This window comes from Pestalotiopsis fici (assembly GCF_000516985.1).
Source record: "Pestalotiopsis fici W106-1 unplaced genomic scaffold PFICI_Scf_8, whole genome shotgun sequence".
Lineage (NCBI taxonomy): Eukaryota > Fungi > Ascomycota > Sordariomycetes > Amphisphaeriales > Sporocadaceae > Pestalotiopsis > Pestalotiopsis fici.
The window spans coordinates 636,885-649,574 of record NW_006917098.1 but is presented as its reverse complement, the minus strand read 5'-3'; the positions used below and the strand labels follow the sequence as shown (position 1 = coordinate 649,574).

At 49.9% G+C, this 12,690-nt stretch overlaps 5 protein-coding genes across 5 annotated transcripts; 3 read left to right on the top strand and 2 right to left on the bottom strand.

The window, feature by feature from the left end:
• Positions 1-869: 869 nt before the first annotated feature.
• PFICI_10901 (Branchpoint-bridging protein) lies at positions 870-2,983 on the top strand (the record flags this gene model as incomplete). Its single annotated transcript, XM_007839482.1, has 5 exons — positions 870-1,258; positions 1,329-1,546; positions 1,735-1,958; positions 2,020-2,337; positions 2,396-2,983. 5 exons carry the CDS (start codon positions 870-872, stop codon positions 2,981-2,983), a joined length of 1,737 nt encoding a protein of 578 aa, XP_007837673.1.
• Positions 2,984-3,479: 496 nt separating this feature from the next.
• Positions 3,480-5,448, bottom strand: PFICI_10900 (uncharacterized protein; the record flags this gene model as incomplete). Its single annotated transcript, XM_007839481.1, has 2 exons — positions 3,480-4,651; positions 4,773-5,448. The coding sequence occupies 2 exons, from the start codon at positions 5,446-5,448 to the stop codon at positions 3,480-3,482; spliced, it is 1,848 nt and encodes a 615-aa protein (XP_007837672.1).
• Positions 5,449-5,451: 3 nt separating this feature from the next.
• On the bottom strand, positions 5,452-6,453 carry PFICI_10899 (uncharacterized protein; the record flags this gene model as incomplete). The annotated part of the gene is made up of 1 exon (XM_007839480.1): positions 5,452-6,453. The coding sequence occupies one exon, from the start codon at positions 6,451-6,453 to the stop codon at positions 5,452-5,454; it is 1,002 nt and encodes a 333-aa protein (XP_007837671.1).
• Positions 6,454-7,385: 932 nt separating this feature from the next.
• On the top strand, positions 7,386-8,765 carry PFICI_10898 (uncharacterized protein; the record flags this gene model as incomplete). The annotated part of the gene is made up of 1 exon (XM_007839479.1): positions 7,386-8,765. The coding sequence occupies one exon, from the start codon at positions 7,386-7,388 to the stop codon at positions 8,763-8,765; it is 1,380 nt and encodes a 459-aa protein (XP_007837670.1).
• A 1,535-nt stretch (positions 8,766-10,300) lies between these two features.
• Positions 10,301-11,106, top strand: PFICI_10897 (uncharacterized protein; the record flags this gene model as incomplete). Its single annotated transcript, XM_007839478.1, has 4 exons — positions 10,301-10,525; positions 10,682-10,790; positions 10,861-10,903; positions 11,037-11,106. 4 exons carry the CDS (start codon positions 10,301-10,303, stop codon positions 11,104-11,106), a joined length of 447 nt encoding a protein of 148 aa, XP_007837669.1.
• Positions 11,107-12,690: the final 1,584 nt, after the last annotated feature.

Below are 12,690 nucleotides of genomic sequence, written 5' to 3'. Positions count from 1 at the left end.
AGCCCTGAACAGATTGGGTCCCCGTACAACCGGTACGGCACCGGAGGAATGCCATTCATGGGAGCTGGTCTTCGTGTATCTGGACAACCGACGGCAGACAGTGTGATGGAAGCGCTTGATGGGTCGTTGAGCGGCTCTACCACTTTTTGCATGGAATATTCTGTGCCTGATCCACGCATTGTACACACTTGCGAGATTTGCAGGTCCAAGATTCTGCCGCCGCCTTTCAAACGTGTTCGTCGTAGGTGCTGGAGGTAGGTCATGGGGCATATAGATGGTTGTGCACTACTTGAACGATATCATGGCCATAAAAAACACCATTGATATTGGCCTGGAGGATTACATATGATTGCACCAAGTGGTGATGTGAGGTAAGGTAGGTATGTATCTACCAGTGGACACCACTTTGTCGTGGAAGCTCCTGCTGGTTTGGCCAACTCCTTGATCAGGTCTGGGGCATCTATGGGTCATCAATGCGATTTCAAGACTGTTCTTCCAGTAAACATGTGGTTGAATATAGTCAAGTAAATCAGAGATACAGATACTCTTGCATCGAGTAAAGAATAAAAAGAATAATCACTTGTACCTAGCTGACCAGGGAGACATCATATTTTCTTACAGCAAACATTAGGGGCGCGTTCAAATGTTTAGTGAATATCTGTCCAATCATGTACAGTTCTGCGGGTGACTTGGGCCCGAGCTTTTCGCCATGCGTTTTGTAGCCTGGCGCGGCGCGGACCCTCCAAAAATTGCCTACCTCTGGCTTAACCTACAGCGTTGGACTGATCTTATCAATCCACCACCTTTCAACCACTACCTTCCCATCAACAATTTCACCCAAGACAACGTCTTTGACGACGCCTTTCACCATGTCTTGGAGAAACCAAGGTATCACGGGATCCAACAACATCCCTCTGGGAAAGCGACGCTTTGGTGGCGACGAAGCCGACGGCGACAGCGCTCCTCCCCCCAGGCGCGACACCAGCGACAGCTATGGCGACAGCTATGGCAACGGCGACTTGAAGCGCGGTCGTAGCCCCGAGCCGCGCACCGATGCCGATGGCCCGCGACGACGCAAGAAGAGAAACCGATGGGGTGATGCCTCTGAGAACAAGGCTGCTGGCTTGATGGGCTTGCCCACGGCCATTGTAGCCAACATGACCAGTGAACAGCTTGAGGCCTACACTCTGCATCTCCGTATCGAAGAAATCAGCCAGAAGCTCAGAATCGACGATGTCGTGCCTGCCGATGGCGACAGGTAAGTTTCTTGTCGTGATGATTATCCTGCTTGGGTTGTTTGAGAATCACTTGCTAACCTGCAACCACAGATCTCCTTCGCCTCCCCCGCAGTACGACAACTACGGTCGACGTGTCAATACCAGAGAATACCGATACCGAAAGCGCCTCGAGGATGAGCGCCACAAACTGATCGAGAAGGCCATGAAGACCATTCCTAACTACCACCCACCTCAGGACTACCGTCGTCCTACCAAGACCCAGGAGAAGGTCTATGTGCCAGTCAATGACTACCCGGAAATCAACTTCAGTGAGATTACTAACCCTCTAACCTTTCTAACCAAGTTCCCTTTCCTTTTTCGTTCAGGATTTTGTCAGACCATGCCCTGCAGCCATGGAATCCAGGCTGCGGTCAAGTCTGATATTCATCTAACCTTGCCCAATCTGCTTCACGTTTGAATGATAGACAACATACTAACGCCTAGCTCCTCCGTAAAGTTGGCTTACTTATTGGCCCCCGTGGTAACACACTGAAGAAAATGGAAACAGAGTCTGGCGCCAAGATCGCAATTCGCGGTAAAGGTTCCGTCAAGGAAGGCAAAGGACGATCTGATGCCGCCCATGCCAGCAACCAGGAGGAAGATCTGCACTGTCTGATCATGGCCGACACTGAGGAGAAGGTCAACAAGGCCAAAAAGCTCGTTCACAATATCATTGAAACAGTAAGTTGCTACACCTAGACCTGAACGCTGAATCACGACAAATTTAACATGAACACAACAGGCTGCGTCTATTCCCGAAGGTCAGAACGAGCTCAAGCGTAACCAACTTCGTGAGCTCGCTGCCCTGAACGGTACCCTTCGTGACGATGAGAACCAGGCCTGTCAGAACTGTGGCCAGATTGGTCACCGCAAGTACGACTGTCCTGACAAGCCAAACTTTACCGCCAATATCATCTGTCGTGTCTGTGGCAATGCTGGCCACATGGCTCGCGATTGTCCCGACAGACAGAAGGGTGCCAGTTGGCGCAACGATGGCCCGCCTCAACGTCCAGCTGCTGGACAGATTGGTGGAGGAGATGCTGTCGACCGCGAGTACGAGGTATGTCATTTGTCTGATCTCAAATGCTTTGGAACCCCTCCAACTGATATTTCTGTAGCAACTTATGCAAGAACTCAACGGTGGATCCGGGGCTGCTCCTGCTCGTATTGAGGCTGGCCCAGGTTCCTACAACAACGGTGGCGGTGATAATGCCAAGCCGTGGCAGCGTGGTCCTACTGGCGGTCCTGCACCGTGGCGGTCCCGCAACAACGACTCCGGCAACGACGGTGGCTCTGCGCCTTGGCGTGACCGCGGAGATCGTGGCGACCGAGGAGGTGATCGCGGACGAGGTAGTGACCACCACGGTGGCAACGACTATTATGGTGGCCAGCAATACGGTAGTGGTGCACCCAGTGCAAGTGGTGGTGCTGCTCCCTGGCATCAAGCTGCTGCTGCACAGGCTCCAGCTTATCCCGGCTACGGAGCCTATGCAGGTTATGGCTCTGCTCCTGGCATGGGCCCTCCTCCCGGTCTTCCTGGTGGTAACGCTATGGGTGCACCACCTGGGTTGCCCGGCAATATCAGCGCTTTGATTCAGCAATATGCTGGTGGTGCAGCGCCTCCGCCTCCGCCGCCTCCTTCTGGCGATGCACCTCCTCCTCCACCTGGCGACCAGCCTCCTCCTCCCCCTCCTCCTGGGGCGTAAATGCCTCCTGGTGCTTGGATGTGGCGGCTTTGAAATCGGATCATTTCTTTCGCGGCACTAACAACAAAAGGCTATTTGACGTTGATATCCTGTACCACTGATTGCCATTTTCTTAGTCAAAAGGTCCGCACTAATACTAGGTATTCTTTGCAAAGCAGACCAGGGCACATAGTCCGCTGGTATTGACTCGTGTAATAAAACAAGTAGTAACTAAAAGAACCTTTCTGTATCATAGGGAAAGCTCTGCTGCATCGCTCTCGAAATATTTCGAGACCTGCCGAGAGACTAAAGTGAATATTGCAGCACCTGAGAGAGCTTTTCGTGGCACTGTTGGATTTCGTTTCCTCGCCCAGCAGGCGTTTCGTGACACCGTGATTACTTCAATTTTGTTCATGTAGCACTTCGTACCTGTGGGCTTCAGTGCTACCAGATGGATAGTGACTGCTGTGTATGATATGGTATGCAATGTAGGCAATTTGTAATCTTCTAGTCTGCACTAAACTGTATAGGTACGGGAGCCGTATAGGAGATTATTCCCAAACGATGTGAGTGTCACCCACTCAGGCAGATAATGTACAGCCTCTTCCAAGATGGGCAAGCGACGGAATTCGCCCCATTCACACCATACTCGAACTTCGACTTCTTCATCTGTGGCTAATTTGACTTGCACATTCCACGGCGTGTCCCAACTTCGCCGATAGAGTGTGATGTTGTCCAGGTAATCTTTCTCCACCGCTTCGTCGCTGCCATCAACTTGAAAATAGGTAATGGGGTTGGAGAAATCCATCCCACACTTTCTGGTCTCCTCGCCATCGATTGTCAATCGAATGTCCTTGCCATCTCTGGAGGAGCTGAATGATACCCAGCTATTGACCCTCTTTTCGCCAAGATCTGGCATCATATCGGATCCGTCGAACGAGCAGATGTCGAGACCATGACTGCCGGGCTTTTGAGGAATACAAACAATTTCTTGGCCCATGGCAGATGGGAGCCTGGTCAATGCGTAACGGACATGTTCCTCCACTCCTATGAAATGAATAACAGACTTTTCAGTTTTGAGGTCAACCTCTTGTGAGAAATGCATCTTGTACTTGTTGGATTCATCGAATGGAAAAGTGATGAGATTAAACGTGATGGTCATGGTACAGGTGACCAACATGATCAATGGGAGAAGCCGTTGACCGCGGTGTATGAATGGGGTGAGAGGAAGTATGAAGAGAGCACTGAAAGCTGCTAGCATCAAGTAGGCAGGCAACAGGTGGTTTTCTCCAACATTGCTCTGGCTTATTGAAGCAACCAGTGCTAATGCGTGATTTGTTATAACCACGAGAAACAACGGTCCAATGAGTAGGAATTGCACAAACCATAGGGAACTTGGGAGTTTCGCTGACCATATTTGCTCATCACCAAATGGCAGAGCCGTAACTTCTGGGGCTATTGGTCTTGGTGCCATCTTCCTGATGGATGCGATTGATTGACGATAGACAGTGCCAAAGGTAGTCGAAGGGAATCTTGAGTGTCTATTACTGTTTCCTTGAAACAACGGGCTTGTCTCATTGACTTCTAAATGATCTTCTTCGTCAGAATGATTCTCTTCATCATTTTCAGGCGGCCCATTACTCGAAAGGTTAGCGTGAAAGTCTCGAGTTTCGTGGTCATCATGAACGCCTGAGTGAAGCAAAAGGTTAGTTTTGGACATGAGCTACATAGGTACCTAGTATATATAGGTATACTAGTGTTATATGCATTTCAATCTGTGGAGGGTAGAACTTGATTCCATAGAACTCACTTTGTGCAAATTTGGTTTTGGTAGGCAATGCACACAATTCTAACAAACTGATGATCGCTGCAATGGAAACAACCGCCTCGAGAAGAATGAACGGGTAGCCCATGGCGAGGTGAAATTGGTGTTCCAATGCAGTGATGATAGTGAGGGCAATCCACAGGATCGTGAAAAGCCAGAAAATGACGTATCCACGATGAAGTGCAGATGGACGAACGTCGTTCGATATTGTCATGACGGCCCAGAACACCAGGTAAAAGAGCGATATTGTCGTAGCCCAAACGGTGTATGCATTGGCGTATATGGCAAAAGGGTTGTAAGTATTCAAAATCATGACTGATACAACCACCACCCCTGTAGCAATGATGACAGCAACCGGAAACCGGAAAATTCCCCTGGTGCTATCAAGTAGGACCGGTTCAAGCACGGCTTCTTCGCAAATAGTCTTCTTGAAAGAGAAGAAGTAATATTTGTCCGATCGTTGGAGGATGAATGCAATCAGGAGGAGTATGAGCGGAGTGGCCGCCAAGAGGGTGACTGACACAGCAAAGAGCTCATTCAAGCCAAAGGCGACAAAAACTTGGCTGAGCACGTCAAACCAGACGCCATTGGAGGCTTCGTCGTCTGGAAGTTCCAAATCTCGCGACAGATACTTGACAATCTCGATACTGTTGGAAAGCATGTGCTAAATGCTATCCACTGAGATGTGCTGGACATCGTCCTCTTTCGTGTGGTACCTAGATTGCGAACCATAGAACCCCAGATCGAGACCCTGCATTCCCAGTTCTGTAGCAAAGATGTTGTAGTCTGTATGACCCTCGACAAGACCCAAGTCATAGGCCTCCGAGGACAAGACAGTGCCAAAAGGACTCGGGACACTTTTATAGGCATTTGCTGCTCCGAGACTTGTTGCCCGCAAAAGGACTGCTTTGCCACCGATACCTACGGCATCAAGATTCAAAAACGTGCGACAGAAAGACTTGAGCGGATGTTTTTGGAAAGCTCTGGCGCCCCAAAGTCCACCTTCTTTATTGTTGTTGAGGAGAGCGACGATGCCGTTCCGTGGTTGGTTCTTTGGTAGGGCAAAGTAGCTGACCATTTGCAAGATGGAGATTAGCCCGACGCCATCATCAGCTGCTCCTACAGAGGTTGGGGAAGTGTCGAAATGAGCGCTGATCAGCACTCCAGCGTTTGCGGTGGAGTTGCTTGTCTCTCGAGATTGATCGCCATGCTCTTTCCAGAGCCCCTGTGGATCATCTTTTCCAGGTATGTATACCACAATATTGTTCCCTTCGTAGTATGTGCCGATATTTTGGGCCTTGGATCGCGACCCGATCAGTACTGGGGCTGAACCTTGGTTGGACGAGTCCACCACGGTGACATTGCTGACATTGTCGTCAAAGATCACCATAGAAATCCCGGCATCATTCTGTCGTTGGATATCTTTCAGTCTATCCAGGAGCCAGTCACGAACGGCATCATTCTCATGGCTGTTGAAAGGGTGAAAGTCGTTGGTCAATACCATCAAATCCGACCAAGCCTGAGTGAGATTGATGCCAGGCGCAGGTGAAAGGCTCGGTGCATCAGGCACAGAGTCATGTAAATAAATGAGCGGAACCAATAGCAGGAAGTATATGATGACCCAAAAAGTGACCTGCGCTGGTCTGAAAGCGAACGGATTAGCCATCTTTTGAGTTGGTATTTCTTAGGTGGAAGCAATGCTGCAAGATGTGCAAATTGACAGCAAGACACGGCCGACTTCTGAGAAAGAGATTTAGGACTCGACACTCCCACCAGTGAATAAAAACAATGCTCGATTTTGTGATGGAAATATCGAGGGACAAGACAAGTGCTCATGTTTGTCTTTACTACGTCACACCTAAATATTGAGCCCAGGATTGCAGCTGCCGCAAATTATGCTTGATATTAGACCAGACTTGGTCGAACCTTTGATTAAAAGAGGTTGCTGCACAGTCACAAATCCAAAAGCACATCTTGCTTCGCGGCGACATCTTCTATTATGAAGTGAAATATGAAGCAGGTAACCAGATGATTGGGAGCTGATGTTTCTTGCACGGGTATAGCACCAGTTCATTTGTAGGTACGTAGCGGTACTGGCAGCTGATTGGTGATTGGTACTTGAAAATGTATGTGCTGAAAGATGCCTACATAGGTAGAGATAGCGCTGACCGGGGTGCTGTGAATGCGCTGCCCATGCTCTCTGTATTTCAACATCTATCAAACTTAATAATATGCCGCGCAATGCTTACAGGTTAGTATAAACATTGGTATAAGAGTTATATGCATCAGAGTACGCTATAATGACCTCTTTCGTATTTCTACAATGCATATCTGTGCATTATTTCCCTAATCTAACCGTTGCTGCCATCGAACTGTAAGTGCCTTCTTCATGTGACGTCTCATGGATCCAGATGCTCCACATTGATTCACAGCCCCGATAAAGACCGCAGTTACCCGTCGGCTGTACTAGGCTGCAGCTAGGTATCGCCCTTGGCTACCTCTGCTGGTAGATAGCAAACATCAACAATTCCTACCTGTCACTACCAGCCAGTCATTGTCGACGATCGATCAGCCAGATCAGGTTCGGCAACCGCAAACATGGCGACTATCAAGGGAAAGGACCAGAGCGACGCGCCACCCGATCACGTCGGACCTCCAAAGAAGAGAGGCGTCAAGGCGGTGATTTTTAACTGGTACTTCAGAGCACTCCTTGTATACGCGGTCTACTTTTACTGGCAATTTTGGCACAAGTTAAACCCACCAGCCTCGGCGGCCTCGGCACTCGAAGATTGCGCCTGGAATTTATTGAAGCCCAATACGGCGCTCCTCGCCGTGGACCCGATTGAGCGCTCCGAGTTTCTTGAGCGCCAGGCCCGTTTGGCGGCGGCGCTCCGTGATGCAGGTGTTGATGCCTTTGTGGCCGAGCCATCAGCTTCTACGACGTATTACGCCAACATTTCGTACACCTTTGAGTTGTCGGAGCGACCATTTCTCATGATCCTGGACAAGGATGCGCAGTTCTCCTACCTGGTACCCAAGTTCGAGGCTGGCCGTATCGCTGGGCTGAACATGGTTTATGAGGACAAGAAGGTCATTGCCTGGCCCGAGGAGGAGTCGCCCTACGAGGTATTTGCCCGCGAGACGGGCTTGTCCAAGGTTATGATCGACGAGCACACCAGGTACATGATTGCCGCGGGACTGCAAAAGGCCGGCGTCGAGGTGGTGCCCATGTCGGAGAAGGTGCAATCACTTCGTGCCGTCAAGACCGAGTCTGAGATTGCCATTCTGCGCGGCATCAACTCGTACACCCTGCAGCTGGTCCGATCGCTGCAGAGCTGCCTGTCGCTCGACACGACGCAGGAGACCATTACCACGGTCGCCCACAACCTATTCAAGCGCGGCGGCGTCGGCGAGGGATTCTGGGCCATTGTGCTCTTTGGTGACCAGGCTGCGTACCCGCACGGCGGCAAGCACGGCAAGACGCTTAGCAATGGCGAGTTTGTCCTCATCGACATTGGATCCATCCTGCATGGCTATGGCAGCGACGTGACGCGCACGCTGCTGCCCAACGGCGCAACCGTCAGTGCCGAGCTCATGAGCATTTGGGATACGGTGCACGCGTCGCAGGCTGCCGGATTCAATCTCATGCACGCCAATGAGACGTGCTCGGTAGTCGATGCCGCATCGCGCGAGGTCGTGCGCAAGGCGGGCTACGGCCCTTACTACACGCACCGGCTCGGCCACGGTCTCGGGCTCGAGATGCACGAACATCCGTACCTCAACGGCGCCAACAAGGAAAAGCTCAAGCTCGGCGAGGTCGTGTCCAATGAGCCGGGCATTTACGTTACGGCAGAGCAGGCGGGAGAGATTGGCTGGAACAAGGGCTTTGGCGTGCGGCTCGAGGACCCGATTCTGGTGACTGAGGATGGGGGTGTGCCTCTCAGTGGGCATCGGGCTCGCTCGCCCTATGATCCTTGAAAGCCATGAAATCTATCTCAATATAATCGTTAGTATATCAAACTATATTAGGTTTATAGAGTTCGCTACTCGAATCTCGCAATTTTCTTTGCTTTATATTCCAAAGACGTGCACACAGGAATGCAGCGATTCAGCTGCCACGTTTTGATAACTTTTCGCTCGCAACGATCAATCCGGCGCGCTCTCGATCACCAATGCTCCAAATAAGCAATGATACCCCTGGCGGCAATCTCAGGCACGGCACCGCTATCCAATGACGACTGCAGGAGTCCTCGTTAAATGACAGGTGGGATGTTGAAGTAAGCTTCCTGGCAGCCCCCCTCCCTCCATGCTCTCTGTCAAGAGCCACGGCTGACTGCGTAACTGTCGTGTCCTGAAATACTCTACTCAAAGCGGCCATCTTGCGAATTGACACCGAGTCCTTGAGCCCTTCTCGATCTGTGCCGTAAGTTATTCGATACTTCTGACCAATTCGTGCAACCTCTGCCTCAAGTGAATAAAACAGATGCTTTCGAGATGGTCAAAATGATATCAGCCTGACAAGGATGACTGGATTTTGCCTATGCATGTAAATGGTGCATTGAAAGGAATCCTCTGCACCGAATGCCCATATCCGTCCCAGGGGGGTGGCGAGTTTGCAAGCATACATGATATGAACTGGGCGTTGGCTCCCAGAACCAGGGATTTTCATTGGTGCTGCAATCTCAAAAAGAAGGATTATGTGTGTCCCAACGGTAAATGCAAAAAGTGTCCCATTCAACAATTTCTTCCTACAGAAGGTCGCATACTAGGGGTATTGGGGTAACATCCGGTTCGCATTTGGAGAGACTTCATTTATATAGTACCGACACCTTCTTGAACAATTGCCCACCATCAAGGGGAACAAAAGACTAATGTCTTGTATGGTTGGGCCGTGAGGAGTGAGGAGAAAAAAAAAAGAGAGACTTTTCCTCCTCTTTGGTCACGGCAGCTGAGAAGCACCATCTACCTGAGAAATTTTGTGCACGCCTGAGAAGCGACATATGGGTGATACATGGCGCTGGGAATTGATCCTCCGTATTATCTGGGATGACGTTGGCAGCCATCTTTTTCACCAACTAAATGGTTCTGCCTACCTGGCTTATTGGCCTCATCATTCATAAATGTTGGCTTGTCCTACAATTGCACTCTACATTAATGCGGCCTAAGTAGAGGGTTCCTCTTGCCCATCTTGTGTGTGGATGCAGCCAACCGTGACACAAATTTTGACGACTCAACTATCTGGTCTAGATCTGTCCAGGCTCAATCGACCAACATAACTATAAGCCATCGATTCACTGCAAGAGCAATTTTAAATTCTCGCTCTTTCACAATTGACAGTCATTAAATTTATTTAACTTGGGCTGTTCCTGGTTCAACCTACCTAACCTTACCCACTTCATCTACTTACGACAAGCAACAACATTCGACCAGGTACATACACCTGCCTGCCGCACACCTCATTTGCATATCAACGGAACACATTTGCAAATACACACTCACAACAGTCCATCACGATGATCAAGATCTTTGCTCCCTTGGCAGCCCTCGTAGCGGCTGCTACTGCCTCTCCCGTCGACTTTGGCCCCTCCACTACCTCGGCCTACTGCACAACCGGTACACCCGTCGTCACTGCCGGCTACACGATCAACTACGCCCCGGCCGAGCCCACCGTCATTCAGTCGGGCGTGGGATACAAGCCGGAGGCTACCTGGGCCAGCCAGCACGTTGCCGCTACCTATGTGAGTACAACAGTTCTCTCATTTCCATCTATCAAACTCCTGCCATGTCTTATCCTGTTTTGATATGTTCTTTCCATTTTACTTGTTCTACGCCAAATCTACCTTGTAGACAACGCGGGAAGGACCGCCGAGGCTGACAGAGAAAATCACTTACAGACATATGGTGTTCCTGACCCCAAGGAGACTGGCTTTGCCTATGCCCAGTTCAAGTGTCAATACACATGCAACTCTGCTCCTGGAGGCTCGAGCTTTTTTGTCGAGTACAGTAAGTCTCTTTACCGAATGATAATCCACCATGTATGAAAATCATTGTTGCTAATTCCCGTGATTTGCAGTCGGCGGCCAGGTCGGTTCTTCTTGCACTTGCTACACTGAGCTGTAAGTCGTTTCTTATTTCGACCCTGTTTCACATGCGGCTCGGTTTGGGCACGTTTGTCTAAATCATTGTCCCACGTTTTTCCTTCTTTGCTTTTTCTTTTCTCTTCTGCTAATCAATTATTCTCTGCAACAGTCTGTTCCCCGAGACCTTTGTGGCTGGCAACCAGACCATGGTCGGCGGCTGGAATGCCATTTGCGACTAGGAAGCAGAAAGAAGAGAACATAGGAGGGAACATGTATTCATGATGGCGACACTATGAGGGCGTTTGTGCGCAGGATTTGCCTTTTTTTTTCTTTCGAACCATGGAGGCCGGAACGCCTAGTTTACGTTTGTACCATTATGATGAGAAAACGTCGAGTACTTAGTCACTGACGCAAAGGGAAATCAAAATTGAATTGCATTGAGGGACAAATTATTCGACCCGTGACGAACGAGTGCAATTTGGTCTTGTCTGTGTAAGTGCTTGCCGTTTGGATTTTCCTTTCGTTCTTCCAGGCTGGCGTTTGGACATCAAGAAGCAAACCCAGTGGATGTGGGTATTCATAATCATTACGTCTTCCTGGAAATCACGGTCGCCGTGTCACCATGAAATATGTGAGTCATTGCTCAGAAAGAACAGAGATGACTATAATGGATTATGAACAGCTAGCAGTCGACATGGCCAAGATAATGTGCTGTTCAAATTGGGGCTGAGCACTCTCAAGGACAATTGCTACTAGAATACTCGAGATTCCATTATACTGGGGAACCCGGGCCTCGGCATCGTCTGTCCGTGTTGTTCGGTGGGTCAGTCGTTCGAAAGTCTTCGATTTTGCGGGCGGCCTCTTAGCAGGTGAAGATAGGCGACTCCGGTAGCGCACAGCGGCATGTGGACCACGCTGCCGCATTTGCCGGGGCATGATCCACCGGCGGGAGGCCGCGATGTTGTCTTCATATCCACCGGAGAATTCAAACAGTCATACAGTGGGTACGGGCATGGTACTATAGTGTGCCGGTACTCTATTGTGTAATGAAGTAAATAGCTTGGGCAATGATGACTAACATTACGCATATCTGAGATACTGTGAAATGCCGAGTACAGAGTACACAATCAAGTCTCCTGTATTTGGTCCACCTAGGCACATGTGCAAACCATGGTGCACAAATACAAGACCATTTCCAACTTTGTAGAGATAAATCAGAAGATACCAAGGCATTCAGATCTGGATTATGCTGCGTTCTTCGAAGAATGTTGCATCTAAAGATAATAATATCAAATTTATTGTCAGTATATCCGGACTTCAGCCAACGCTTCAGTTGGTGCCTGCCTGGCTGGGCTGGGGTGGGTGGTTTAGCTGCGCCTCCACCTACACGTAGCGCAAGAAAGGGACCCAACAGCACACATACTGCACCGAGAGCGAGACCCCGCGGGCCGCAGCGCTGCTCAGCCCACTTGGTGGCAATGACATCAAGGCTCGACTCTTCCAACTTCTGCCCAGCTGTCCACGTTTATTCGTTCGGAAGACCTTTTGATTGGTAGAAAGGCGACCAGATTCGTAATGAGGCTCGCCGCTGCCATAACGCGAAAGCTTGGAAATTTCAGCCATGTAGTAAGTAAGTGCGGGCCTCGTCTAGATGCGCCGAGGATTCCATTGGACGTTTGCGTTCGTTACCTACCGTAGGTTATTGTTGCCCCACGTTAGCCCATGATGTAGGCATGTGCCCCAAAGAGTTGAAACCATCTGGACCCTGAACCAGGAACAAGCTTGTTGGTAAGCTGTTTGCTATACTCGAACTCTATCACCCC